Source organism: Ipomoea nil, unplaced genomic scaffold, assembly GCF_001879475.1.
Source record: "Ipomoea nil cultivar Tokyo-kokei standard unplaced genomic scaffold, Asagao_1.1 scaffold2280, whole genome shotgun sequence".
NCBI classification, from domain to species: domain Eukaryota; kingdom Viridiplantae; phylum Streptophyta; class Magnoliopsida; order Solanales; family Convolvulaceae; genus Ipomoea; species Ipomoea nil.
Window position 1 is genome coordinate 930,663 of NW_017618708.1, and position 26,270 is coordinate 956,932.

The 26,270-nt window shown below is 36.3% G+C and overlaps 1 protein-coding gene and 2 long non-coding RNA genes across 6 annotated transcripts; 2 read left to right on the forward strand and 1 right to left on the reverse strand.

The window, feature by feature from the left end:
- The first annotated feature begins 357 nt into the window (after positions 1-357).
- On the forward strand, positions 358-15,331 carry LOC109150760 (putative late blight resistance protein homolog R1A-10). Of its 3 annotated transcripts, none has more exons than XR_002049208.1 (6): positions 11,353-12,360; positions 13,055-13,499; positions 13,603-14,412; positions 14,586-14,738; positions 14,889-15,086; positions 15,184-15,331. XR_002049208.1 is itself a non-coding variant. In XM_019298744.1 (5 exons), the coding sequence occupies exons 1-3, from the start codon at positions 439-441 to the stop codon at positions 14,596-14,598; spliced, it is 2,823 nt and encodes a 940-aa protein (XP_019154289.1). In that variant the 5' UTR covers positions 358-438; the 3' UTR covers positions 14,599-14,738; positions 14,889-15,086; positions 15,184-15,331. The 3 variants fall into 3 exon arrangements, 1 of the variants encoding a protein (XP_019154289.1); XR_002049209.1 differs by having other exon boundaries at positions 13,055-13,490; XM_019298744.1 differs by lacking the exons at positions 11,353-12,360; positions 13,055-13,499 and adding an exon at positions 358-2,777 and having other exon boundaries at positions 13,942-14,412.
- On the reverse strand, positions 615-6,932 carry LOC109150779. The gene is made up of 3 exons (XR_002049223.1): positions 6,912-6,932; positions 3,837-3,840; positions 615-688 (listed from the first exon to the last, which is right to left on the reverse strand). It is a non-coding gene; the product is annotated as an uncharacterized LOC109150779 (long non-coding RNA).
- Positions 15,332-22,140: 6,809 nt separating the features above from the next.
- Positions 22,141-23,120, forward strand: LOC109150769. Of its 2 annotated transcripts, XR_002049212.1 has the most exons (3): positions 22,141-22,278; positions 22,453-22,671; positions 22,823-23,120. It is a non-coding gene; the product is annotated as an uncharacterized LOC109150769 (long non-coding RNA). The 2 variants fall into 2 exon arrangements; XR_002049211.1 differs by having other exon boundaries at positions 22,141-22,671.
- The last annotated feature ends 3,150 nt before the right edge of the window (positions 23,121-26,270 follow it).

A 26,270-nucleotide genomic window follows, 5' to 3' on the forward strand; every position in this document is an offset into this window, starting at 1 on the left:
ATTAGTATTACATTTTTCAGTATAAGTATTACATTTTAATATTGACTTAATCTGTTTCACAAATAAAATATCTGTAAGACAGTCTCATACAAGTGTAATCCTTTTAAAATAAATTTCAACTACATAAGTTGTTAACAGTGACAACTTTTTTGGTTAAAAAAAAAAACAGTGACAACTTTTTTTTTTTTTTTAATAATAATAATAAACAGCCAAACAGGGCTAGTATAAGTTTCAATATTCAAAGAGTCAAAGTTCACACACCTTTACCAAAACAGTGTTTGTCTTCTTTTCCTATTTTCTTATGACCAGAATTTGTTCTCCACAAATGCACCTTTACTAAAACACTTTTCTTTTTCTTAATTTTGACAAGAATAATCTATCTGCTAATCATTCATTTCTTCATAATCTTCCTCTGATCACCCTACCAGAGACACGCAAATGGCTTACGCTGCTGTAACTTCGCTTATGGGAACTCTGCATCTACAGTTCTTGCAATCACAACCGCGCTTCCCTCTTCAACACAAACAAGAGATAGTTAATTCTCTCCATGAAAATCTTGGTTTCCTGCAAGAAAATCTTGAAAAATCTGAGATCGCCGCCTATGGTAATGCGGGGGCGATGAAAGATTTAGAGGCAGAGATGAGAGATGTATGGTTCAAAGCCGAAGAAAGGATTGAGATGGAGTTGACTACCATTTATCTTCAATCAAGCAGTAAAGAGGCTTGCAGCCTCCTCAAGCTTCACGGAATCTTCAAAGAAGCAGTTAAACAGACTGATTACTTGAAGAAGAAGTTGATTAAGATTAAAAGTAAACAGCAGCAGCAGCTTGCAAAGGGTTCATCACTCACTGGTTGGATGCGACGAAGAGGAATTGGTTCAAAATCATCACAACCTGCAGATCTAGAACGCGACAACATTAGTGTGAGTAAATTTTCCAAAACAGCTTCAATGGTTGGATGCAACGAGGAGTTCAAGACGATAATGGATCAGCTCACTCGACAATCAGCGAAGCAGCTACAAGTTGTATCAATTGTTGGCATGGGAGGTATAGGCAAGACCACTTTAGCTCAAAAAGTTTATGAACATCCATCAATTGTTTCTTATTTTGATAAGCAAGCATGGGCTACTATATCTCAAGTGTATAACCTGGACCAAATGCTCCAATGCCTTATTGGTTGTGTTAGTGCATCAAGTGATGAACTCTCTAAACAGAGCAATGTACTCCATGAACAAAGAAATGACAACTTAGCAGAAAGTCTACGTAAACACTTGAAGGATCATAGATATTTGATAGTGATAGATGATATATGGACTTCTAATGCCTGGGATAGTGTGCAAAGGTGCTTTCCAGATGATAATAATGGAAGCCGTATACTATTGACTTCTCGGCTCAAAGAGGTGGCTGAATATGCTAGTTCCGGTAACTCTATCATTAACATGCCTTTCTTAGATGCCAATGAAAGTTGGAATCTCTACTGCAATGTGTTTGGTAAAACAGAATTTCTTTTGGTGTTTGAGCAAATTGGTAGAGACATAGTGAGGAAATGTAAAGGATTACCTCTAGCTATTACTTTAGTAGCTAGTCTTCTCTCCAAGACAGAAGAGAATGTGGAAAAGTGGAAGAATGTTGCAGAAAGTGTAATTGGTGATTCTAATGAAGCATGTTCAAGAGTACTATATTTGAGTTACAACCAATTACCACACCACTTAAAAGCTTGTTTTCTATATTTTGGAGTTTTGGGGGAAGACTATGAGATCCCTGTGAAGAAGCTGGTCAGGTTGTGGGCAGCAGAGGGATTTTTGAGGGTTGTGAAGCATGTGAATTTGGAGGAAGCGGCCATGGAATGCTTGCAAGATCTTGTTGATAGAAGTCTTGTTATAGTTAGCAAACAGAGCTACAATGGCAAAATGAAGAGAATAAGAATACATGATCTGTTGCGAGATTTGTGCTTGAAAGAAGGTGGACGTGAAAATCTCTTGAATGTGATTAGAGATGAAAAACTTCCATTTGATGAGTGGATGAAATCACAGCACCTGTTTTCAAAACCTTATCGTTGGATAGGTCATACCGAACGTATTGATAATCAAATCAGGTCAGGAGATATGCTCTTTCACAATTCTCATTCCTTACACTCTAGGGTTGATTACTCTACTGGTTATTACTTTCATAGCTATGAACATCTATATTCACACTTCAAACTGCTAAGAGTAGTAGACATTGAATGTGGATCATTTTCTGATAGATATGAGATACTTAATGTGTTTGCCATTCTTGTTCATTTGAGATACTTTGCCTTGACCGAGAAATCAAGATATGATCACGCTCCTCTTTGTGTAAAGATCTTTGAGCATAGGAATATACAAAGCTTTATCGTTCGTGGAAAATCTGTTACATGGGATTCCCCTGGGGCATTTAGAAATTGGACAATGCCACTATTAAGGAATTTTTGTGCTGAACAAATTTATTCATTACAAACTCCTTCAATTGTTCATAGAAACTTAGAGAATATATCTTGGTTGAGTTATGAGCTTTGTACAAAGGATTTGTTTACAAGGATTCCGAATTTAAAAAAATTGGGGATCAAAGGTGGATACACTGATAATCAAGACTGCTTTTATAATTTGGTGCACTTGGGGCAGCTTGAGACACTAAGCATAAGCTGGGATGGTCTCAGACGTATTCCATGTAACGACATCCCATGGGCAACTAGTTTTCTACCAAATCTTAAGAAGCTCAAATTGTTTTGGACTCATTATCTCCCATGGAGTGATATGAGGTTTATTGGTATGTTGCCAAATCTAGAGGTTTTAAAATTGATACATGCTTGCCAAGGTCCAGAGTGGGAGCCATATAATGGAGGGTTCCGTCGATTGAAGAGGTTGATAATTGAAAACACACTTCTTAAATATTGGAATGCCGAGGGTGACCACTTTCCTGTGCTCGAATGTTTAGAGTTACGTAGATGCAAGTATTTGCAAGAGATCCCTAGTGGTTTCGTGGATATCACCACACTAGCATTGATTCAGTTAAACTATTGTCGGGATTCACTTCTGACTTCCGCAAAGTGGATTCAAGATGAGCAACTCAACAACTATGGAAAATCAATCCTTGTTCGTTCCAAAAATATTAGGTCTCTTTCTATCCCTCTAATATATCTCTGACCATTTCACATCTCATTCTACTTGTTTATCTGCAAGGAAAAGTCATCTTTTTTCTCTCACTTGATCTCATTTTTCTCTATATATTTCCTTGCCTATCTACCTGCTGTCTATTCACCAATTTTTAACTTAATTTACTGTTTCCAGCCAGAAAGAGTAAACATCTGAGAAAGAATGTGATGAGGAGAAACTGTTTGAAGACAACTTTTGAAGGATATGTCCAGGTGACAACTCTGTTATATATTTTGGTTTCTGATTCTGGGATGATTAGATATCTGATGGATGATGCCTTGGCATTATATTTCAGCACCTGAATTTCATCTAATGTCTCAACTGTTTTATTGTTCTGATTTTTTAAAAAAAAAAAAAATGGATGATGCCATTTCACTCATTTCTTAAGATTATAATTGCTTTAAGGAATTTATTACAGATTATTTTGTTGTTATACAATTCAATATAGTGAATTTATAAAGAACAGATTCAACTGTTAAATGAAAAATCGATTCTAAGCACAACTAACCAACTACACCACCATTACTATTTGATAGGAGTAATTCATCAGAGTTATTTCTTATAGTTGGTTAAGGGATTTTTGTGTTGAACAAATTCTTTTATTAGAAACTTTGTAGGTTGTTGATAGAAATGTAGAGAATATATCTTCACATATAGCAGTACACGTAGCTGTTTATTTTGGTGTTTTTGTCTCAATTAAGCTAAGGAAAATGAATTGAGCATATTATTGCTTTCATTGTTTGGAAATATAATATAGGAATGAAAAATTGTTGGATCGGAAGACAAATTTAAATGTGCATAGTGGTGAGCTGAAATGGTTTCTGCTTCTCAGAAATCTGATATGGTGGATGGTGCCATATATAGCATTGCAGGTTCATTTGAAGTCTCAGAAATGATTTTTGCATTTGTTTTTTGTGGATTAGCCAAGAATTGAATTGAAGTTGGCTGAATATTCTGTTGCACCCACATCATAGCATTGCAGTTTGCAGGATCAGAGCTGAATTTCTCCATCTCAACTCTCAAAACTGTTTGTTTTTTTTTTTTTTTTAGCCAAGTGAGTTGTACAGATAATCTAACTTAACCTTTCACTGTTTTGTTTCTCCGATCCTTAGCCACAGTTTACTCATTTTACACCATCATCTCCATCTTAAAGACAGACAAGTTTTGGAGTCTCTGTACAAAACCTTTTCGATCTTCATCTCAAGTCTCAACTTGTAATGATACAGATGTAGAGAAATCTTCAATTACTCTGCACACGATCTAAGTGGTGTTTGGTTGGGAACTTTTGCACTCTACTATGGATTTTGATAACACTGGGTTTGTTTTTCTAGTTTTGTTATCCTACAATTGGAATCAAATACTTTAGTAATTACAAAACTCATTATTATTTTACTCTTCTACTTTTGAACAATAGAATAAAATTATTTAGGAAAAAATAAAAAAATATAAAATATAAAGCTTCACATTGTTATTCCTATTCCAATATTTGAACCAAACACACCCTAAAATCTACAAAAATTAGTAAACATGGTGTTTTGTTTGCGAAATACACAGGGAATGAAATAACATTCGATGAAATATATCTATTTCGTCATTTGGTTAGTTTTTATAACCCTGGAATACAATTCCATGGAATTGGCTATTCCTTTGGAATGAGAATAATCATTCACATATTCCCCATAGTATTAGCTATTCTTGCCTCATCAATAATAGCTAAATGTATTAAATACCAAACTACCTTATGTGTGTGTTTATTTTATATTAATTTAAATTTATATATATAAATAAATACTCCATATTGTTTATTGTTTTGAGTAGGGGTATTTTTGTCATTTGTCTAGTACTACCATAGCGTAACGAAAAGATTTGCCATAAGGACAACCCTAGTCAAGTTGGTAAGTCTGTTGACATAATAACCGCAAAGTAACAAATTCAACTGCTAGTTAGAGCAACATATTGGCCTTTTTGGTTTGAACCGGTTAGCTATGTGCAACCTAGGCAGGATGGTTTACTTCATTGTGCTCCTTTACGGGATAGGGTTACAAAATGGGATTTACCTAGTGTACACCCTTGGAGAGTGGCTGCACGTTTTCCTTGTCACCTAAAAAAAAATCAGCCATAAGGTTCAATCAGATTAAGTGGTCCGTCTGCCTTTCTAAAATCTGCCATCATAATCCATGCTTTGTTAATTGAATGAAGAGGGCTTCAGGTTTGTCTTCAGGCTAATAGTGATTTGGTCAGTTTGTTGACATAATAACCGCAAAGTTACAAATTTAACTCTTAGTCAGAGCAACCTATTGGCCTTTTTGGATTGAACCAATTAGATATGGGCAACCTAGAAAGAGACCCTAATTAATCTGTTTGGAGTAAACAAAGGAGGGCAGGACAGGGCATTTCCATAGTTGTTGCATTATTGCTCATCTTCAATCCACTTTGCAGAAGCCAGTAGGTGTAGGACAACTAAATATGATTAATAATTAAGTACAATAAATATATACTAATAATAACTTTATATCAACACTGACAAAAAAAATTATAATAATGCAAAAGTTGTCAACCACTAATGCAGCTTTACTAGAAGTATAAAACAATATATGTTTGTCTTCTACTTTTCCATTTTTTTTTTGACAACAATAGTGTCTGTTCATTCTAATCATTCATTTCTTCCAAATTCTTCCTCTTCCAGAGAGAGAGAGAGAGAGAGAGAGAGAGAGAGAGAAGTAAATGGCTTACGCTGCTGTAACTTCGCTTATGGAAACACTGTCTCTACATTTCTTGCAATCACAACCACGTTTGCCTATTGAAGATTTAGAGGCACAGATGAGAGATGGCAATGAAAATCTTGGCTTGCTGCAACGAATTGTTGAGGCTCAGATGAGAGAGATAGACGAAGAAGCGTCATCAAAGCGTCTTCGTATAAAGGCTTGCTTCCCCAGGCTTCATGGAATCTTCAATAATGAAGCGGTAAAACAGACTGAATATTACCCCAAGAAGAAGAAGTTGATTAAAAGTGAAAAGCTGCAGCAACAGCAGCTTGCAGAGTGTTCATCATCACCAAATGAAAGAATCATTAATGCTTGGGATAGTATACTATTGACTTCTCGGCTCAGGGAGGTGGCTCAAGTGAAACAAAAGATAGTTTCTCTCCATCAAAATCTGGGCTTGCTGCAACAAAGTCTTGACAAATCTGAGATCCCCTATGATGATGCCAGGGTGAGGGTGATGAAACATTTAGAGGCACAGATCAGAGATGCATCGTTCAAAGCGGAAGAAAGGATTGAGATGGAGTTGACTGCCATTTATCTAGCAAAGGATAGCCTTCCAATTCATATAACAGCTTGCCTGCTCAGGCTTCATCAAATCTTCAATGAAGCAGAAAAACAGACTGGTTACCAGATCAGGGATGGTAATGAAAATCTAGGCTTGCTGAAACAAATTGTTGAGGCTCAGATTAGAGAGATGGAGTTGGACGAAGAAGCATCATCATCGAAGCGTCTTCGTATAAACAAATTGTTGAGGCTCCCCAGGGTTTATGGAAAGCAGCAGCTTGCTCAGCTCAGAGAGGTGGGTGAAGTCAAACAAAAGATGGTCTCTCTCCATCAAAATCTTGGCTTGCTGCAGGACATTCTTCAGAAATCTGAGATTGGCAATGATGTTGCGGGGGCGATGAAAGATTTAGAGGCAGAGATCAGAGATGTATGGTTCAATGCCGAAGGAAGGATTGAGATGGAGTTGACTACCATTTATCTAGCAAAGGGTAGTCTTCTTCATATAACAGCTTGCCTGCTCAGGCTTCATGAAATTGTCATAGAAGCAGAAAAACAGACTGATTACTACCAGCAGCTTGCAAAGGCAGCTTCATCACAAAACCAAACACTCACTGATGTTTCACTCCTTGGTCGGATCCGACAAAGAGGACTACAGCTTGTCAAAGGATCATCACTGCATCATCTAGTACACAAGAAAATTATTGTGAGTAACTTCTCCAAAAACGCTTCAAAGTTTGACGACAGTAGAATGGTCGGATGCGACAAGATGTTCGAGAAGATATTGGATCAGCTGCTCACGCAACAAACAACTAAGGGGAGACAAGTTGTTTCAATTGTTGGCATGGGAGGAATAGGCAAGACCACTTTAGCACAGAAAGTTTATGAACATCCATCAATTACTTCTCATTTCGACAAGCGAGCATGGCTTACTGTATCCCAAGAGTATAGCGTAGAACAAATGCTCCGATGTCTTCTTAGTTGTGTTACTGCAGCATCAAGAGATGGCCAAGACCAATTAGCAGAAAGTGTGCGTAAATGTTTGAAGAGTCAGAGATATTTGATAGTAATTGATGATATATGGAACACTACTGCTTGGGATAGTGTGCAAAGATGCTTTCCAGATGATAATAATGGAAGCTGTATACTATTGACTTCTCGACTCAGAGAGGTGGCAGAATATGCTAGCTCAGGTAACTCTCCTCTTAACATGCCTTTCTTAGGTTCCAAAGAAAGTTGGAATCTCTACTGCAAAGTCTTTGGTAAAACTGAATTCCTTCCCGTGTTTGAGCAAATTGGTAAAGACATAGTGATGAAATGTAAAGGATTACCTCTAGCTATTACTATAGTCGCTAGCCTTCTCTCCAAGACAGAAGAGGAGGAGAAAAAGTGGAAGAATGTTGCAAAGAGTGTAATGGGTGATTCTAGTGATGCATGTTCCAGAATACTATATTTGAGTTACAATCAATTACCACACCACTTAAAAGCCTGTTTTCTATATTTTGGAATTTTTGAAGAAGACTATGAGATCTCTGTGAAGAAGTTGGTTAGGTTGTGGGCGGCAGAGGGATTTTTGGGCACTGTGAAGCATGTGAATTTGGAGAAAGTGGCTATGGAATGCTTGCAAGATCTTGTTGACAGAAGTCTTGTTATAGTTAGCAAACATAGCTACAATGGGGAAATGAAGAAAATAAGGATCCATGATCTATTGCGAGATTTGTGCTTGAGAGAAGCTAGACTTGAAAATCTCTTGAATGTCAATGGAGTTAAAAAACCTTGTCGTTGGATAAGTAATACATCAAGATCTGTCTATAATAAAGTCAGGTTTGAAGATGAGTGCGTTCATAAATCTCATTCCTTTCTCTTAACTCATCTTTACTGTTCTTGGAATGCAGATGTGAAACGTCTATTTTCACACTTGAAACTAGTAAGAGTACTAGACATGAGAAATAGATTTTGGGATGGAGTTATAGACCTAAATGTGCTTGCAAATCTTGTTCATTTGAGATACTTAGCTTTGTCCACATATAAGCCTTCTGAGATAAAGCTCTTTGAGCATTGGAATATGCAAAGTTTGATTGTTAGTGGGAATGGTGTTATATTGTATTCCTCTGAGCCATCTGGAATTTGGAAAATGCCACTATTAAGGAATTTTTGCATTGGAAGAATTTGTTCATTAGAAACTCCATCAGTTGTTTATAGAAACTTAGAGAATATATCTTGGTTGGATTCTAAGTTATGTACAAAGGATTTGTTTACAATGATTCCGAATTTAAAAACATTGGGGGTTGAAGGTGGATACTATGTTAATAATCCAGATTGTTTTTATAATTTTGTGCACTTGGAGCAGCTTGAGAAACTAAGCATCAGAAGGTGGATGAATCTCAACCTTGTTATGCGTAGCATCCCATGGGCAACTAGTTTACCAAATCTTAAGAAGCTCAGCTTGTTGAAGTCTAATCTGCAGTGGAGTGAGCTGAGCGCTATTAGTATGTTGCCTAATCTGGAGGTTCTAAAATTAATAGATGCTTGTGAAGGCTCAAACTGGGAGCTGACATCTGGTGGAGGGTTCCATCAATTGAAGAGGTTGGTAATTGAAAAAACAAATCTCCAATATTGGAATGTTGTGGGTGACCATTTCCCAATGCTCGAATGTTTAGAACTAAGTGACTGCTCTATGTTGAAAGAAATACCTTGTGGTTTTGCCGAAATCACCACACTAGCATTGATTCAGATAAGCAAATGTGGGTATTCCCTTGTGGCTTCTGCAAATTGGATTCAAGAAGAGCAAAACAACAAGTATGGAAATGATGCCCTCATTGTTCGTTCCTAAAATATTAAGGTCTCTTTCTATCCCTCTGATATATCTCTCACCATTTAACATGCATGCACTTCATACTCTACTTGAACTTTTTATGGCTGATGGCTGCAATGGATAATCATCTATCTGATCTGTTTTCTCTCACTTCTATCTCTTTTTTAATTTCTCTAATCTCTATCTCATATTTCCTTACCTATCTAACTGTTGTGTGTTCGCCTTTTCTTTTTACTGAATTTATTGTTTCCAGACTTCATGGTGTAAGTGGTTTGAGGAGGAAGAGAGTGATAAATGAATAGCAGTATGTAGGTATGTTGTATGAGCATCTATAACTAGTGTTTATTTTGTTTTTGTTTTTTTTTTTTTTTTTTTTTGTCTCAAATTAAAGAAAAGTGGATCTATTAAACTTATTGCTTTCCCTTTTTGGAAATATATATAGGAAGGCCTGGAGAAATTGTTGGAAGAGCTGAAATGGTCTCAGAGGGAAATTCGTTCTCAGAAATGGTCTCTGAGGGCAATTCGTTCTCAGAAATCTGATGGATGCTGCTGCCATTGCTTGGGAAAAGAATTTTTATTTATTCATTTAAAGTCTCAGAAATCTGTTTTGTTTCTTAAGTTTGTTTGTTTGTAGAGATTTTGGTGGTGGGGAACTAGTCTGTAGATATGATGGTTGCAATGTATATAGCTGCTCAGCACTGCAATGCATAATCAAAATCTCTTTAATTTTCCCTCATTTTTCTTTATCTATCTGCTTTATATATGAATGTCTCTTTACTTATAAGTGGTTTGTTCACCATCCATGCACCCAGCGTCCCAGCCTGAGTTTAATTATTTTGTGATAGCAAATTAGTGTAGGTATAATTTGGTGTTTTAATTTTAATGGACAATTAAGAATTTACTATATATGGGAATTGAAGGTCAATCTATCACTAGTAAGTTGATGGATGGATAATCTGTTTAGATTCGGGCCGGGTGTGGTATACAAATATATATATATATATATATATATATATATATATATATATATATATATATATATATATATATATGTGTGTTACAGATCAGATATAGGGATCTCGTAGGTTGAGCAATACGTAAATGCAAGTATTTGCAAAGAAATTCTAGAGTGGTTTTGTGAATATCACCACACTAGCATTGATTCAGTTAAACTATTGTTGTGTTTCATTTCTGATTTCTACAAAGTGGATTAAAGATGAGCAACTCAACAATTATGGAAATTCAATCCTTATTTGTTCCGAAAATATTAAGTCTCTTTCTATCTCTCTAATATATCTTTGACCATTTCACATCTCATTCTCCTTGTTTATCTGCAAGGAATAGTCATCTGTTTTCTCTCACTTCATAGCATTTTTCTCTATATATTTCTGTTAATCAAGAAAAACTCTCTATATATCTATTACTTCTTTTTAACTTCACAACCACACTAGCATATATATATATATATATATATATATATATATATATATACATGCTAGGCTACTGTTATCATGCCTCTTCACATCCCTATGACTCTTCACATATCTCATATTTCCCGTCAAGTTGGAGCATAGATGTTAATTATGCCCAGTTACATATATATACATATCACATAAGCCATATGATTTCACACCTAGAGTCATAACCTTCGAGACCAACACCTACGTCTCGAACCACTTGAACAATCTTCAAAACCACGTTGTGCCAAATCAGTCCACAACACACCTTGTCGCACCAACAAAGCTTCTACGGAGCCAAAAACCAGGCTAATTACCACAACGCACCTGCCTCTCACACCCCACACCCTTATCAACGCTGCCTAACACCACAGCGTACCTGTCTCTCTCCACAAACCATTAGCGCTGCCAGACCACAGTGCACCTGTCCCTCTCTCCATGCACCCTTACCAACGCTGCCCAACACCACAACGTTTCCCCAGTGCATGCACGTAAACTGATTCACCCTGAATCATTCTTCAGCCGTCGTCCTTCCCTGCGGCATATGCCAAGTCCGCACCACTCCTAGCACCTGTGCTGCCCATCCTGCAGCACCCCTATTTACATGCACTGAACAGGCTGCACTGACTCAACTCAAAACCTAGTATTGCTCCAAATTAATTTAAAACAAGCGACAAACTATGATAAACCAAACACAAAGTTCAAGACTTATTAATATGATAAACCAACCAACACAAAAGAACTTTACTGCCTAATTATTCCCTTATTATCAGGTTTTTTTTTTCTTCACAACCCAACACAAACCTACTGACCATCCCAACAGCAACACACACCTACTGACCATAGTCGCTGGCGGCCGTCACTAACCACTTAACCCGGCGTCGTCGTTATCAGCTGCTGGAAAATACCCACTGCCGGGTCCTCAACCGAGCTAAAACAACATGCCACCAACAATCTATACTCCAACACATCATAAACCATACCTTGACGAAATGGGCTCACCAAAACGAGACGAAAAAGACAATATTTTGCCGGAAATGGCCTCATGCGCCTCCACCACCACCCTAGACCTACTGGGCTCACAGAGACGAGCCTGCCAGTACTCGCCTTGACCGGAGAGGACGCTGGAACAGAGCACACGTGCCGGCGCGTGGCGTCGGGACCTCTGGATTGCGGCGACGCGTGGAGGCTCCGTTCGCCGCGAAACTCCTGCCAGTGAAGTCGCCTCGCGCCGATCAATGCCCACTGGGCTCTGATACCGTGTTAATCAAGAAAAACTCTCTATATATCTATTACTTCTTCCTTTTTAACTTCACAACCACACTGGCATATATATACATGCTAGGCTACTGTTATCATGCCTCTTCACATTCCTATGACTCTTCACATACCTATGACTCTTCACATATCTAACAATTTCCTTACCTATCTACCTGCTGTCTATTCACCAATTTTTAACTTAATTTACTGTTTCCAGCCAGAAAGAGTAAATATCTGAGAAAGAATGTGGAAGAGAGAGGTGAAGGAGAAATTGTTTGAAGACAAATTTTGAAGGCTATGTTCAGGGTGACTACTCTGTTATATATTTTGGTTTCTGCTTCTGGGATGATTAGAGATCTGATGGATGATGCCATTTCACTCATTTCTTAAGGTTATAATGCTTTAAGCAATTTATTACAGATTATTTTGTTGTTATACAATTCAATATAGTGATTTAATAAAGAACAGATTCAACTTTTAAATGAAAAATTGATTCTAAGCCCAACTAACCAACTACACCACCATTACTATTTGATAGCAGTAATTGTTTAGAGATTATTTCTTATAGTTGGTTAAGGGATTTTTGTGTTGAACAAATTCTTTTATTAGAAACTTCATACATTGTTGATAGAAATTTAGAGAATATATATTCACATATAGCTGTTTATTTTGGTGTTTTTGTCTCAAGCTAAGAAAAATGAATTAAGCATATTATTGCTTTCAATTTTTGGAAATATATATTGGAATGAAAACTTGTTGGATTGGAAGACAAATTTTATTTTTGGTTCTTGGAATCGATTAATCCTTCAGGCTGTTTGCTTCTTTTTTTTTTTTTTTTTTTTCTTTTTTTTTTTACTTAAAATTATTAAAATAAATTAAAAATATCCTTCTCATATATAGATGGACAGTACTTAAGGCTTATTATAGTAAGGGTATAGAGGTTGTCTTAATGCAAGTATGAAGGTAGGCCTGTCCTATAGCTTATTATAGTAAGTTAAGGCTTTGGGCCTTAAGCACTTGGGAATTGAATATAATGTCCATCTATGAGAAGGAATAATAATAATATTTGTGTAATATCAATGCAGTGAAAATATGGAGACCATATTTGCTTGGAAGGGGGACGATGGACATTTCACCATCAAAATTGACCACAAAAGTCTCAAGTATCTTCAATTGTAGAGCAAATGATTACAACTGCTATTCAACAAAAAGGAGTGACTAAGCTGATGGGATTCAATTAAGTGAATGTAGGGATTCCCTAGCTAGCTTGTGGCTTCTGCAAAGTGGATTCAAGATGAGCAACACAACTATGGAAATAATGCCCTTCTTGTTCGTCTAAAAAATATTTGTCTCTTTCTATCCCGGCCCTCTAATATATCTCTCACCGTTTAACATGCATTATTTCATGCTACTTTTGAATTTTTCATGGCTGATGGTTGCAATGGAAATTCATGTCATCATCTGCATGTTTTCTCTCACTTAAGAGGTTTGAGGAGGAAGAGATCAGTGATGAATGAATAGGTGTAGTAGGTATATATTAGTTGTATGCGCACATATATCTGTTTATTTTGGGGTTTATGTCTCTAAAGGAAAAATCAATTAAGCTTATTGCTTTCATTTTTTGGAAATATAGGAACGTGAAATTGTTGGAAGACAAATTTGAATGTGCATAGTGGTGAGAGCTGAAATGGATGGTGCCATATATAGCATTGCAGGATCAGGGCTGAGTTTCTCAACTGCTTTAATTTTTTGGTGACAAGGGAAACCTACCATCTTTCATTAGAAACATTGTCCGTTGTTTATAAAAACTTAGAGATATATCTGGGTTGGATCTTAAGCTTTGTACAAAGGATCTATTTACAAGGATCCCAAATTTAAAAAAATTGGGGATTGATGGTGGATACGCTCAAAGTCCAGATTGCTTTTATAATTTTGTGCACTTGGGGCAGCTTGAGACACTAAGCATAAGAAGGTGGCGTTATCTCAAACATATTCCATGTAGCGGCATCCCATGGACAACTAGTTTTCTACCAAATCTTAAGAAGCTCAAATTCTTTAGGACTCGTCTTCTCCCATGGAGTGATATGAGGCTTATTGGTATGTTGCCGAATCTAGAGGTTCTAAAATTGATAAATGCTTGCCAAGGCCCAACGTGGGTGCCATATAATGGAGGGTTTTGTCGATTGAAGAGATTGGTAATTGAAGACACACTTCTTAAATATTGGAATGCCGGGAGTGACCATTTTTCTGTGCTCGAATGTTTAGAGTTATGTAAATGTAAGTATTTGCAAGAGATCCCTAGTGGTTTTGTGGATATCACCACACTAGCATTGATTCAGTTAAACTACTGTCTGGGTTCACTTCTGACTTCCGCAAAGTGGATTCAAGATGAGCAACTTAACAGCTATGGAAATTCCATCCTTGTTCGTTCCGAACACATTAGGTCTCTTTCTCCCTCTCTGTCCATTTCACATTTCATTCTACTTGTATATCTGCAAGGAATAGTCATCGATTTTCTCTCACTTGATCTCATTTCTCTCTCTATATGATATTTCCTTACCTATTTAACTGCTGTCTATTCATCAAATATTTTTATGCTTAATTTACTCTTTCCAGCCTGAACGAGTAAACATCTCAGAGGAAAAATGTGATGATGAGGAAGAGATCAGAGTGATGAAGGAGAAATTGTTTGAAGACAAAATTCGAAGCCCTCTTGAATGGGCATAATGGTTAGTTGTGGATGCTTTGGAGGATTAGGCAGCAAGTTGGGTGAGCTCAAATATATGATTTCATGTCTGAACTGTTTTATTGTTCTGATTTTTTATTTTTTAAATGGATGATGCCATTTCACTCATTTCTTAAGATTATGATTCTTTAAGCAATTTCTTATAGATTATGTTGTTATACAATTCAATACAGATTGTTGGAGACAGTATGTCTGCTCTTATCTATCTGAAGTAAAGCTCTGTACTGTACAAGCTGGCTGGATTTGGAAACATCTAACTATATAGTGTTATGTGATGTTTGTTTTTGAATCAATAACAAGCTAGCTAGGAGGTAAACAAAGATAAATTGAAGATAATTAAGGCTATGATTGCATTCTGATTGCTGGGAAAGGTGCAAGTTTGTCTTCTTTAATTTCCTATTTTCTTTTAACAACAATAATCTCTCTTCAAATCATTCATTTCTTCAAATTCTTCCTCTTCCTCTTCAGGCTTCATGGAATATCTTCAACCAAGCAGTAAAATAGCTTGCCTCCTCAGGCTTCATGGAATCTCTTCAATCTAGCAGTAAAACAGACTAATTACCTCAAGAATGAGTTGATTGTTGGAAAAATAGCATTAAAATGACATTTTGAGTAATTATTTTGTGGTACAAATATATGTGAGATCCACTTCCGATTTGGGTCGGGTCAATGTGGATTCGGGTTCTTCGTAGTAAGACGAAGAATTTGATATAATGTACGCTCAAAATGGGTAATAGGTGAATGAGAAATTGATTCTCAAAGTGAACCTATTTAGGAGAAGTCCAAAGTACGAAAGCTTAATAAATGGGAATTGAGTTTTAGCCCAATTCGTGCCCCTGCTTTCGGTCCTGTACGAAAGTTAGCTTAAGTGTAGTTAAGCTTTGTTTTGAAAGCTTAAGTATGTTAATCTTAAGAGCTTAATTAAGCTTTGAAAGTTGCATGGACGAAAGTTCAATATGAATGGACGAAAGTTGCATGGATTTCAAAGATTAAGTTTCGTGCTCCTTTCGTGGCTTTTAGATTCGGTGAGCACGAATCAAAGTTATATGCATTGATTCGTGTTGCACCGTTTCGGTGCTTGTGGACCATTCGGGTGTAGTTTTCGGTCCCAATTCGTTAACCTTTCGGGTTTGTACGGACTTCTCGGTCACTCAGATATTTGAAACGGGTCGCTACAATCGGTACGAATTAATCGGATATTAAGTTCGTGACCGTTGATATTATTTCGATAATAAGTACGACCGTTTCAAACGTTATAATTCAATTTTTAAATTGAATTTATGTTGGTTAATGTGTCATGATGATGCTATTTAGTATCAATTTCCTATATAAACATGTTGTGGGAGCAACCTTTTAAACACAATGTTAGAAAGAAAGTGAGAAACAACACAAGAACACACAAAAAGAAATTCTCTTTTCCTCTCAAAATCCTGCTCCTACTCCATTCTTGAAGCTGTGTTTTGCCCGTGCTCTTGTTCGCCGGGTTCGTTAGTTTGGGTGCTCAAACGTCGAACCGTTGTACGTTTTATCCTGGGAGACCTAGGCCACAACGCTCCTAGCACTTTTGGGAGGTGGCAAATAAGGTTTTAAGGAAAGAAAGGCACTCGCCTAACTCGTACATTTCTTTCTTCCTTCTCCTTCTTTCTTGTTTGGATTATGCTTTTAAGCAAAAATCCGTCCTCTCTTTTGATATATTATTTGGATTGGACTCATAATCTGAGGATTATTAGTTTCAATTTTGGTTGATATATATTGATATATCTTTTTCGTAGATATACATGTATATATAACGTTTGGATCCGTTTTATATATATTTGTGTGTATATATATTTTTCGGATAAATATCCAATAATATTTTATATACTAGTGTGTGTATATATAAATATTATTTTTGGGATATTAAATCGATTGTGGTTCATTATCACCAACAATCTTAAAACCTTATTTATTTTGATAATGAACAAATCGATGGATTCCAAAAGGATTGGATCCGTGAATGTTGCCGGAGGTACACATTCAAATGGTCAGAACGGCAACGATGTTGTACATTCTGTGATGCCGGTTGACGGCGGCAACGTTGGAAATAATATTTCCATGGGAGTTGCAAAAACACACGATGGTGCTCCGGAGAACGTTGGTTCACGAACCGGTAGACCGGTGGCTAATGACACACAATTGGTACCTATTGTGTTGCCTAGTAGATCGGCTAAAAGCCACGAAGGATCCTATGATGGTGTGACCACTACATGGTCTGAGGACTATGGTAGTGTGACCAATGACTTCAACCGTAATCAAAAGGAAACTTAAGCGGAAGCTTAACTTTCAAGAAGATTATGAGAAGAAGGAGAAATGCCACTATGAAGCGAATCGTCATCCTGGTGAAAAGGTTGAGGACAACTTCGCTATGTTTAAAACATGTGGATGGTTGGACGAGTGAGGTCACAACCGAGGTACCCCCGATGTGCGCTATGGACCACCCTTCGTGGAGTGGACGGTTAGAAAATGGAACAAGGCACACGGGTTGAAGGACTACTACGAGATAGGAATAAGGAATTTATTTCCAATGTAGTTTTTCCTATTTATTTATTTTGAATAAATATTGTAGTATCCTTGTAATATTTTTATTTGAATAAAAATATAATTGTTCCATTAAGTTGAATTTTGGTACATACAAATTATTTGTTAGAATAATGTCAAATGTATGAAATAATTCAAGATGGGTGCGTGGTGCATCACGGAGCATTATGTGGAAAATGCTAAAATGGCTTAACGGCCGGAACGAAATATAACAAACATGTTGCATGTTTGAAATCCCGTAAAAGGACTTCGGTTCTGGTTCATGTAGAACGATAGGGATTTCAAGAATCAATTTGTCAAAAATTGGGATAGGTATATAATCGTGAGCGTCGCAGCTCAAGTGTTGAATATTTTAAATAATATTCTTGGTACGATTATGTATGCTTGATTCAACTAGTTGGAAATTTGGTTGATTTGTTCTTGTTAATTGTGTTAAAATTAACTTGATCAAAAATCCAAATTATACTAGTGTGAAATGTAATTTGAGACAAATTGTTGGGACGTCAAATTAAGCTAGTTGAGCTTTTGATTTGTTGTACCCAAAATTAATTAAGCCTAATTGCTTAATGTGTAGCACGAAAGTTCCTTTGTAATTGGAATTACTCAACTTAGTAAGTTGAATTGAGATTAGCACCTAAAGCGCTAAGTAACTAGCATTGCCTAGATTCGTGTTACTTTAGTGCTTGACAGCACTAACGAAAGTATGCTTGGCTAATTTTGTAATTAGCTAATAAGCATTGAAATTATAAATTAAGCAACGAAAGGTTGATGTGGGTTTATGATTTAAAGCAATGGAGGATTACTTTGAAATCAGTGCTTTAAGTTGGAGCAACGATTCGTGCTTGGTGTAGCATGTTTCGTGCTTCATTACTAAACACTGATTCGTGCTTCAATTTCGGAAGCACTGATTCGGGTTTGTGGCCTTTCGGTCAAAATCGAATGGATTCGTAAGTGCTGATCTGTTCGCACTAACGAGATGTGCTAATGTGCAGCACATGTTTATTCTTTATAAGAATTAAAAGGGAAAAACCAAATTAATCGTGGATTAATGCGGTTATGAACGATTGATGTAGTGAATATGAAACACCTATTGGTGATTTCTGCGCAAGCGTTGGTATTGTACTCGAGAGTACGACACGGTATTCACCTCGATCAAACGTTGTTGCCGAACATAAATATCAAGAAATTGATAAGTTCGGGTCTACCTCAAAGTACGTGGGGTGAGACAATACTTTGGACAAGTAAGTACCTTTTAAATAAGGTTACCCGCATGAAATTCTTACGAATTGTGGGTACGTAGGAAGTTTCCTACGAATGCCTGAAATGTGGGGGTGTCTTGCCAAAGTTGTGTATTGGTTCTTAGTACACGAGTCCTATAATTTGGGCGTACATAAGAACACGGAAAATTGAATCAAGAAATCCATTGCTCTCTAGAAGATGCATTTCTGTGAAGATTCAATAAAAGGACCTAGCACGTTGAAAGGAATTTTCGACATAGCTATGGTTGAAGGGTATGAAAGAGAACCCGAGCTCAAAGCTAAACGTAGCAAGAGAGCTAGGAATGAATAATCCTTTGGTCCAGATTTTCTGATGTACATTCTAGAATGTGTCGTGCATATTCTAACTTGTTTACTAGAAAATAAATTGAATTTTCTGACATGGTTGTTAGAAAACGAGCCTCGAACATATGTAGAAGTGATGACTTTTACAAATGGACCAACCTGAGAGAGGCTACCGAGAGTGAAGTAGATTCTATCTTAAAGAATCATACTTGGAACTGGTTGTTTTTCCTCCAGGTTGTAAAACCTCGGGATCCTAAGTGGATCACTAGTCGGAAGATAAAACCGGTTGGTTATATTGAATTAAAATGGCCGGGCTTGTAATTTTAGATTACATGCGACGCGAGTGCCACAATTACTTCAATATATATTCTCTTGTGATGAGAATGAAATCCATTAGGATGATACTTCCCAAGAGCTGGTTAGCGAGACTTGGAAGTTTATAGAAATGGATGTATCGCTTTCTTAATAGACATGGAACAACCCGAGGGTTTTGTGGTTCCGCGCTATGGAAAGAAAGTGTATAATTGGTGAGATCATTGTATGGGTCGAAACAATTGCCTTAGTATTTGGCATGTAAGTTTTATCATACAATGATGTGTCACGAGTTTAGTATAAACAAATGTGATAAATGTCTACGTAATGCGTACGATAGACGAGGTTATCACTATCTGTCTATACACGATAAACTCAACGTGGGTAGTAACGATCACATGATCAATTCTACCAAGAACATGTCAAATTTGAGATTTGACATGATATCGAAGGATATGGGCTTGGCAGATTTAATCCTCGGGATTAAAATTGTGAGAAGACCGTATGGTCTCGTGTTAAGCCAATCTCATTGTGTTGATTAAATCCTTGCAAAGGATGTTAATCAAGTGGATTGGACAATGTTAGATACTAACGTACAACTAGCAAATAATCACGAAGGTTGTACATCTCACGGAGAATACATTCAGATTATTGACAGTTTAACTGTATCTAATGGGTTGTACTAGGCTGGATATTGCCTTAGCGGTTAACGAACTCGATAGACATACGAGTAACCCTAGTGTTACGCACAAGAAGGCAATAGTGGAAGTTATTAGATACTTATGTATGCTTGTGACTTTGGACTACACTACATAGGTTTAATGGGACAACTAAATTATGGAACAGAGCGTGTCACTGTGAGGGTCTCGGACTTTCTACCACTCCTTGTTAGAAATAGTGTCTCCCGCGCAAGGTTAGCATGTTGATGCTTTAATGATTCGAATGTCGGTTGACATGTGTGAGTATGCGGGATACTCGGAAAAGAATCACCTATGTGAGAGAGAAGTGAGGGTCGCTTCAAAGGAGAATTGATGGGCACAATTCTTCACAAACTCTTGCAGAACCAGGACGGTGACCCACGACCAAAATGGGCACACTCATGAGAACAGAGCATGGTTGGGAGGTTCTTGTGTGAGATATGTCATCGTCTACACAAACGGCAGTCGGTTCAAAGACATCGCGTTCTACCGTACAGCCAGTAGAGTAAACATATCTTTACAAGGGAAGGTTCAAAGGGTACAGTGATCCCTACCTATCCTATGCAGGGATCGACTGTTAAACACAGTTTGTTTCCGATTTCAAAATACCCTGAAAATCAATTTTCATTCATGTGGGGGATTGTTGGAAAAATAGCATTAAAATGACATTTTGAGTGATTATTTTGTGGTACAAATATATGTGAGATCCACTTCCGATTTGGGTCGGGTCAATGTGGATTCGGGTTCTTCGTAGTAAGACGAAGAATTTGATATAATGTACGTTCAAAATGGGTAATAGGTGAATGAGAAATTGATTCTCAAAGTGAACCTATTTAGGAGAAGTCCAAAGTACGAAAGCTTAATAAATGAGAATTGAGTTTTAGCCCAATTCATGCCCCTGCTTTCGGTCCTGTACGAAAGTTAGCTTAAGTGTAGTTAAGCTTTGTTTTGAAAGCTTAAGTATGTTAATCTTAAGAGCTTAATTAAGCTTTGAAAGTTGCATGGACGAAAGTTCAATATGAATGGACGAAAGTTGCAATATGAATGGACGAAAGTTGCATGGACTTCAAAGATTAAGTTTCGTGCTCCTTTCGTGGCTTTTAGATTCGGTGAGCACGAATCAATGTTATATGCATTGATTCGTGTTGCACCGTTTCGGTGCTTGTGGACCATTCGGGTATGGTTTTTGATCCCAATTCGTTAACCTTTCGGGTTTGTACGGACTTCTCGGTCACTCAGATATTTGAAACGGGTCGCTACAATCGGTACGAATTAATCGGATATTAAGTTCGTGACCGTTGATATTATTTCGATAATAAGTACGACCGTTTCAAACGTTATAAGTCAATTTTTAAATTGAATTTATGTTGGTTAATGTGTCATGATGATGCTATTTAGTATCAATCTCCTATATAAACATGTTGTGGGAGCAACCTTTTAAACACAATGTTAGAAAGAAAGTGAGAAACAACACAAGAACACACAAAAAGAAATTCTATTTTCCTCTCAAAATTCTGCTCCTACTCCATTCTTGAAGCTGTGTTTTGCCCGTCTCTTGTTCGCCGGGTTCGTTCGTTTGGGTGCTCAAGCGTCAAACCGTTGTACGTTTTATCCTGGGAGACCTAGGCCACAACGCTCCTAGAACTTTTGGGAGGTGGCAAATAAGGTTTTAAGGAAAGAAAGGCACTCGCCTAACTCGTACATTTCTTTCTTCCTTCTCCATCTTTCTTGTTTGGATTATGCTTTTAAGCAAAAATTCATCCCCTCTCTTTTGATATATTATTTGGATTGGACTCATAATCTGAGGATTATTAGTTTCAATTTTGGTTGATATATATTGGTATATCTTTTTCGTAGATATACATGTATATATAACCTTTGGATCCGTTTTATATATATTTGTGTGTATATATATATTTCGGATAAATATCCAATAATATTTTATATACTAATGTGTGTATATATAAATATTATTTTTGGGATATTAAATCGATTGTGGTTCATTATCACCAACATTGATTAGGATTAAAAGTGAATACCAGCTTGCAAAGGCTTCATCACAAAATGAAACAATCATGTTTCACTCCTTGGTCGGATGCGACGGAGAGGACTATTGTTTATGACGATATTGGATAAGCTCATGCAACAATCAACTAAGGGGAGACAAGTTGTTTCGATTGTTGGCATGGGAAGAATAGGCAAGACCACTTTGACACGCAAAGTTTATGAACATCCATCTGTTATTTCTCATTTTGACAAGCGAGCATGGGTTATTGTATTCCAAGAGTATAACGTTGAACAAATGCTCTGATGTCTTATTGGTTGTGTTATTGCAGCAGCATCAAGAAATGAACTCCATGAACAGAGCACTGATCAATACCAATTTGCAGAAATGCTCTATAAATGTTTGAAAGGTCAAAGATATTCGATAGTGATTGATGATATATGGAACACTACTGCTTGAGATAGTGTGCAAAGATGTTTTCCAGATGATAATAATGGAAGTTGTATACTATTGACTTCTCGGCTCAAAGAAGTGGCTAAATATGCTAGCTCAGGTAACTCTATCATTAACCTGCCTTTCTTAGATGCCGATGATAGTTGAAGTCTCTACTGCAAATGTTTATAGTTACGTGAATACAAGTATTTGCAAGAGATCCCTAGTGGTTTTGTGGATATCACCACACTAGCATTAATGCAATTAAACGACTGTCGGGGAATTCCATTTTCGCTTCTGCAAAGTGGATTCAAGATGAGCAACTCAACAACTATGGAAATTCCATCCTTGTTGGTTCTGAAAGTATTAGGTCTCTTCCTCCTATCCCTCTCTGACCATATATTTTACATTTCATTCTATTTGTATATCTGCAAGGAATAGTCATATGTTTTCTGTCACTTCATCTCATTTTTCTCTATATATTTCCTTACCTATCTAATTGCTGTCTATAAAATTTCCAGCCTAAAATGAAGAATGTAATGAGCAGGAAGAGAGTGATGAAGGAGAAATTGTTTGAAGACAAAATTCGAAGCCCTCTTGAATGGGCATAATGGTTAGCTGTGGATGCTTTGGAGGATTAGGCAACAAGTTGGGTGAATACTCTGTTATATATTTTGGTGAGCTCAAATATATGGTTTCATGTTTAAACTGTGTTATGGTTCTGATTTTTTTTGTTTTTGTTTTTTTTTTTTTAATATAAAATGGATAATGCCATTTAACTCATTTCTTAAGATTATAATTCTTTAAGCGATTTCTTATAGATTATTTTGTTATACACTTCAATGCTAAGTTTATAAAGAAGGATTCAAATATTAAATGAAAAACCAATTCTTTTATTAAAAACTTCATAGGTTGTTTATAGAAATTTAAACTGATGCATGTTCAAGAATACTATATTTTAGTTTCAATTGCTACATCACTTAAACGCTTGCTTTTATTTTATTTTATTTTTATTTTGGAGCTTTTCAAGAAGATTATAAGATCTCTGTGAAGAATTTGTTTAGGTTGTGGGCGGCAAAGGGAATTTTTAGGGTTGCAAAGCATGTGAATAGGGAAGAAGTGGTCATGGAATGCTTGAAAAATCTCGTTGATAGAAGTCTTCTGGGTGGGCGTTTCGAAATTCGGTTCGATTTTTTTCGGTTTAGATTTTGGTATTTCGGTATTTAAAAAATGATACCATTCGGTTTAACATTATAGTTCGGTTCGGTTTCGATTTGGTTTGAAAAAGTTCTATTTCGGTTCGGAATTGGTTCGGTTCGGTTTAAGAACCCCAAATTTAGTATTTCTTAATTTTACAAACACACTACTAAACAATACATATTCACGTAGTCCAAATTCAAATTCTAAACATTGCGGAGTATATAACAAAATATCAATACAAAGTTCATACACACTACTAAGTACTAATTACCAAACATCACTTGGTTTTTTTGCACAACCGACTCTTCTGTTAGCTCACTTGGAATGTTTTATTGACAAGATGAAGAATCATTTATCTGTATAGTTAATATTTAGAGAACAAGTGTCAAGTATTGTATAGTTAATTTTTGAACACAGTCCATCATTACTAGTGCACTGGAAATATATTCCAGTACTAGAAAATAATTCCAGTGTACTGGAAATCAATATTAGAATGATAAAGCACATTAATTTCAATTAAATCTTAAGTATATAAATTTGTATTCATTAAATCTTAAGTATTTAATTTTAATTATATAAATTTGTATTCATTAAATCATAAGTATTTAATTTTAATTATATAAATTTGTATTCATTAAATCGTAAGTATTTAATTCCTGGTGAAAATATAAAATTATTGAGTTTTTTTTTTTTTTTTTTTTTTTTTTTTTTTTTTTTTTTAATTTTAATAAACTGTGAATTGATAATTTTTGAATGTTCAATTTCCTTAAATTTTGAAACTAAAAACTCAAAAATATAATTTTTTTTTTTTTATACGTATACTAGCTACTTTTGTATATTGCCTAGTAAGATGCCTCCTTACATGAAGTCAAGATTAGTACGAGTAATTTAGGTTTTTTTTTTTTTTTTTTTTTTTTTTTTTTTTTTTTGTGGCTCAGTATCCGCAGTGGTGCATTTAGTAATACTAAAGGTATGACCATGGTTGCAATAGGCGCTAGGCGCTAGTCGGACGTCCGAGTAGTGCCTAGCGCCTAGAAGGACTAGGCGGTGCCTAGGCGGAATCTAGGCGGTGCTAGGCGGGCGCCAAAAAAATAGCGGGAGACTTGCAGTTTGACAATTTTAATGAGGTTGTTTTCAACATTCAATCAAATAACATATCCAAATAAACGAAATAATGATAATTTATAAGTCATAACATCAAAATAATATTAAAAAATAAAAATACTCAAATACTTTAATCATCCAAAGATTCAAAGTATCAAACTAGTCTACGGACGGCTGGACCTTACGACATTGGACGAAATCGGTCAAAATCAGAAGAAATCGTCCGACTCAGCTGAGTTGGCTGCCTAGGCCGATTTTGACCGATTTCGGTCAATTTTGCCGCCTAGGCGCCCGACCGATTTTTGGGTACCTAATAGTGAAAGCGGAACGGCCTAGGGGCGCCTAGCACCTAGGCGCCGCCTAGGCCGATTTTTACAACAGTGGTTATGACACAAGCTACTCATCGCATTTTGACTTAGCGAGACAGTCCTTTTTTCTCGCCTCTACAACTTTCCCTATTCAAGTATATCTACCACGCACAGTTTGTGTCCATACACATTGGTGCATTTTATTGAATATGGTAGTATACTCGGTCCCTACGAGGTGACATTTCCCTAGGGGTGTTCATTAAGTTAATTCGGTTATCTTTGATCTCAAGTTAAGCTCTTGTAAGAGAATGATCCACCTAAAAAGCATAGTTTTGCTTCGCCTTTTGACATCAAATCTCTAATGGCCGCATGATTGAAAAAGACCATGACCTTTGACAACAAATGTATTATCTAAACTTATCAAGTGCAAACACTATGACAATGAGCTCCTTTTCCGTGGTTGTGTAGTTTTCTTGGGCTCTATTTAAGGTTTTGCTAGCAAAGGAAATAGGTTGGAAATACTTATCCTTCCTTTGATCTAAAACTACCCACACCAAAAAACCCACTCGCATCATACATCAACTCAAAAGGTAGCTCCCAATCCGGACCCACTAGAGCTAGCTAGTGCACTTACAATAAGTTTACCGAGTATGAAATTCCTCAAAACACTCCTCATTGAACTCAAACCGAACATCCTTTTTGTCTTACGATATCCCGATCCTAGTCTCACTAGGCTTTCTTGACTTGATACAAACTTTACTGGTGGGATTCCCTAATTAGTTAAAGGCCAGGTGAAGTAGAGTTGTCAAATTTTCATGGGACTGGGAGCTTGTGGATTCATAGCCAAGTCTAATTTTGTCTCAAAATGGTTTTTGCATATTTATCGAACATTTCATCCATTATTTAGAGTATTCTACGTAGACTATCGCTATACAATAGGCTAGCCACACAGTACTAATCCTATTGACTTATTCAGAGAGTACAAATAATAATAATAATAATAATAATAATAATAATAATAATAATAATAATAATAATAATAATAATAATAATATTATTATTATTATTATTATTATTATTATTATTATTATTATTATTATTATTATTATTATTATTATTATTATTATTATTATTATTATTATTATTATTATTATTATTATTATTATTATTATGTCTAACACACCCCCTCAAGCACAAGGGTGGTGCGTAACCACATTGAGCTTGTCCCGTAGAGAAGCAAACCGTGGTTCAGGTAACGGTTTGGTGAAGATATCCGCCAGCTGATCTTTAGTGGATACGAAGTTGACAACCACGTCTCCAGAAGCAACCTTGTCCCTGACAAAATGGTAGTCGATTT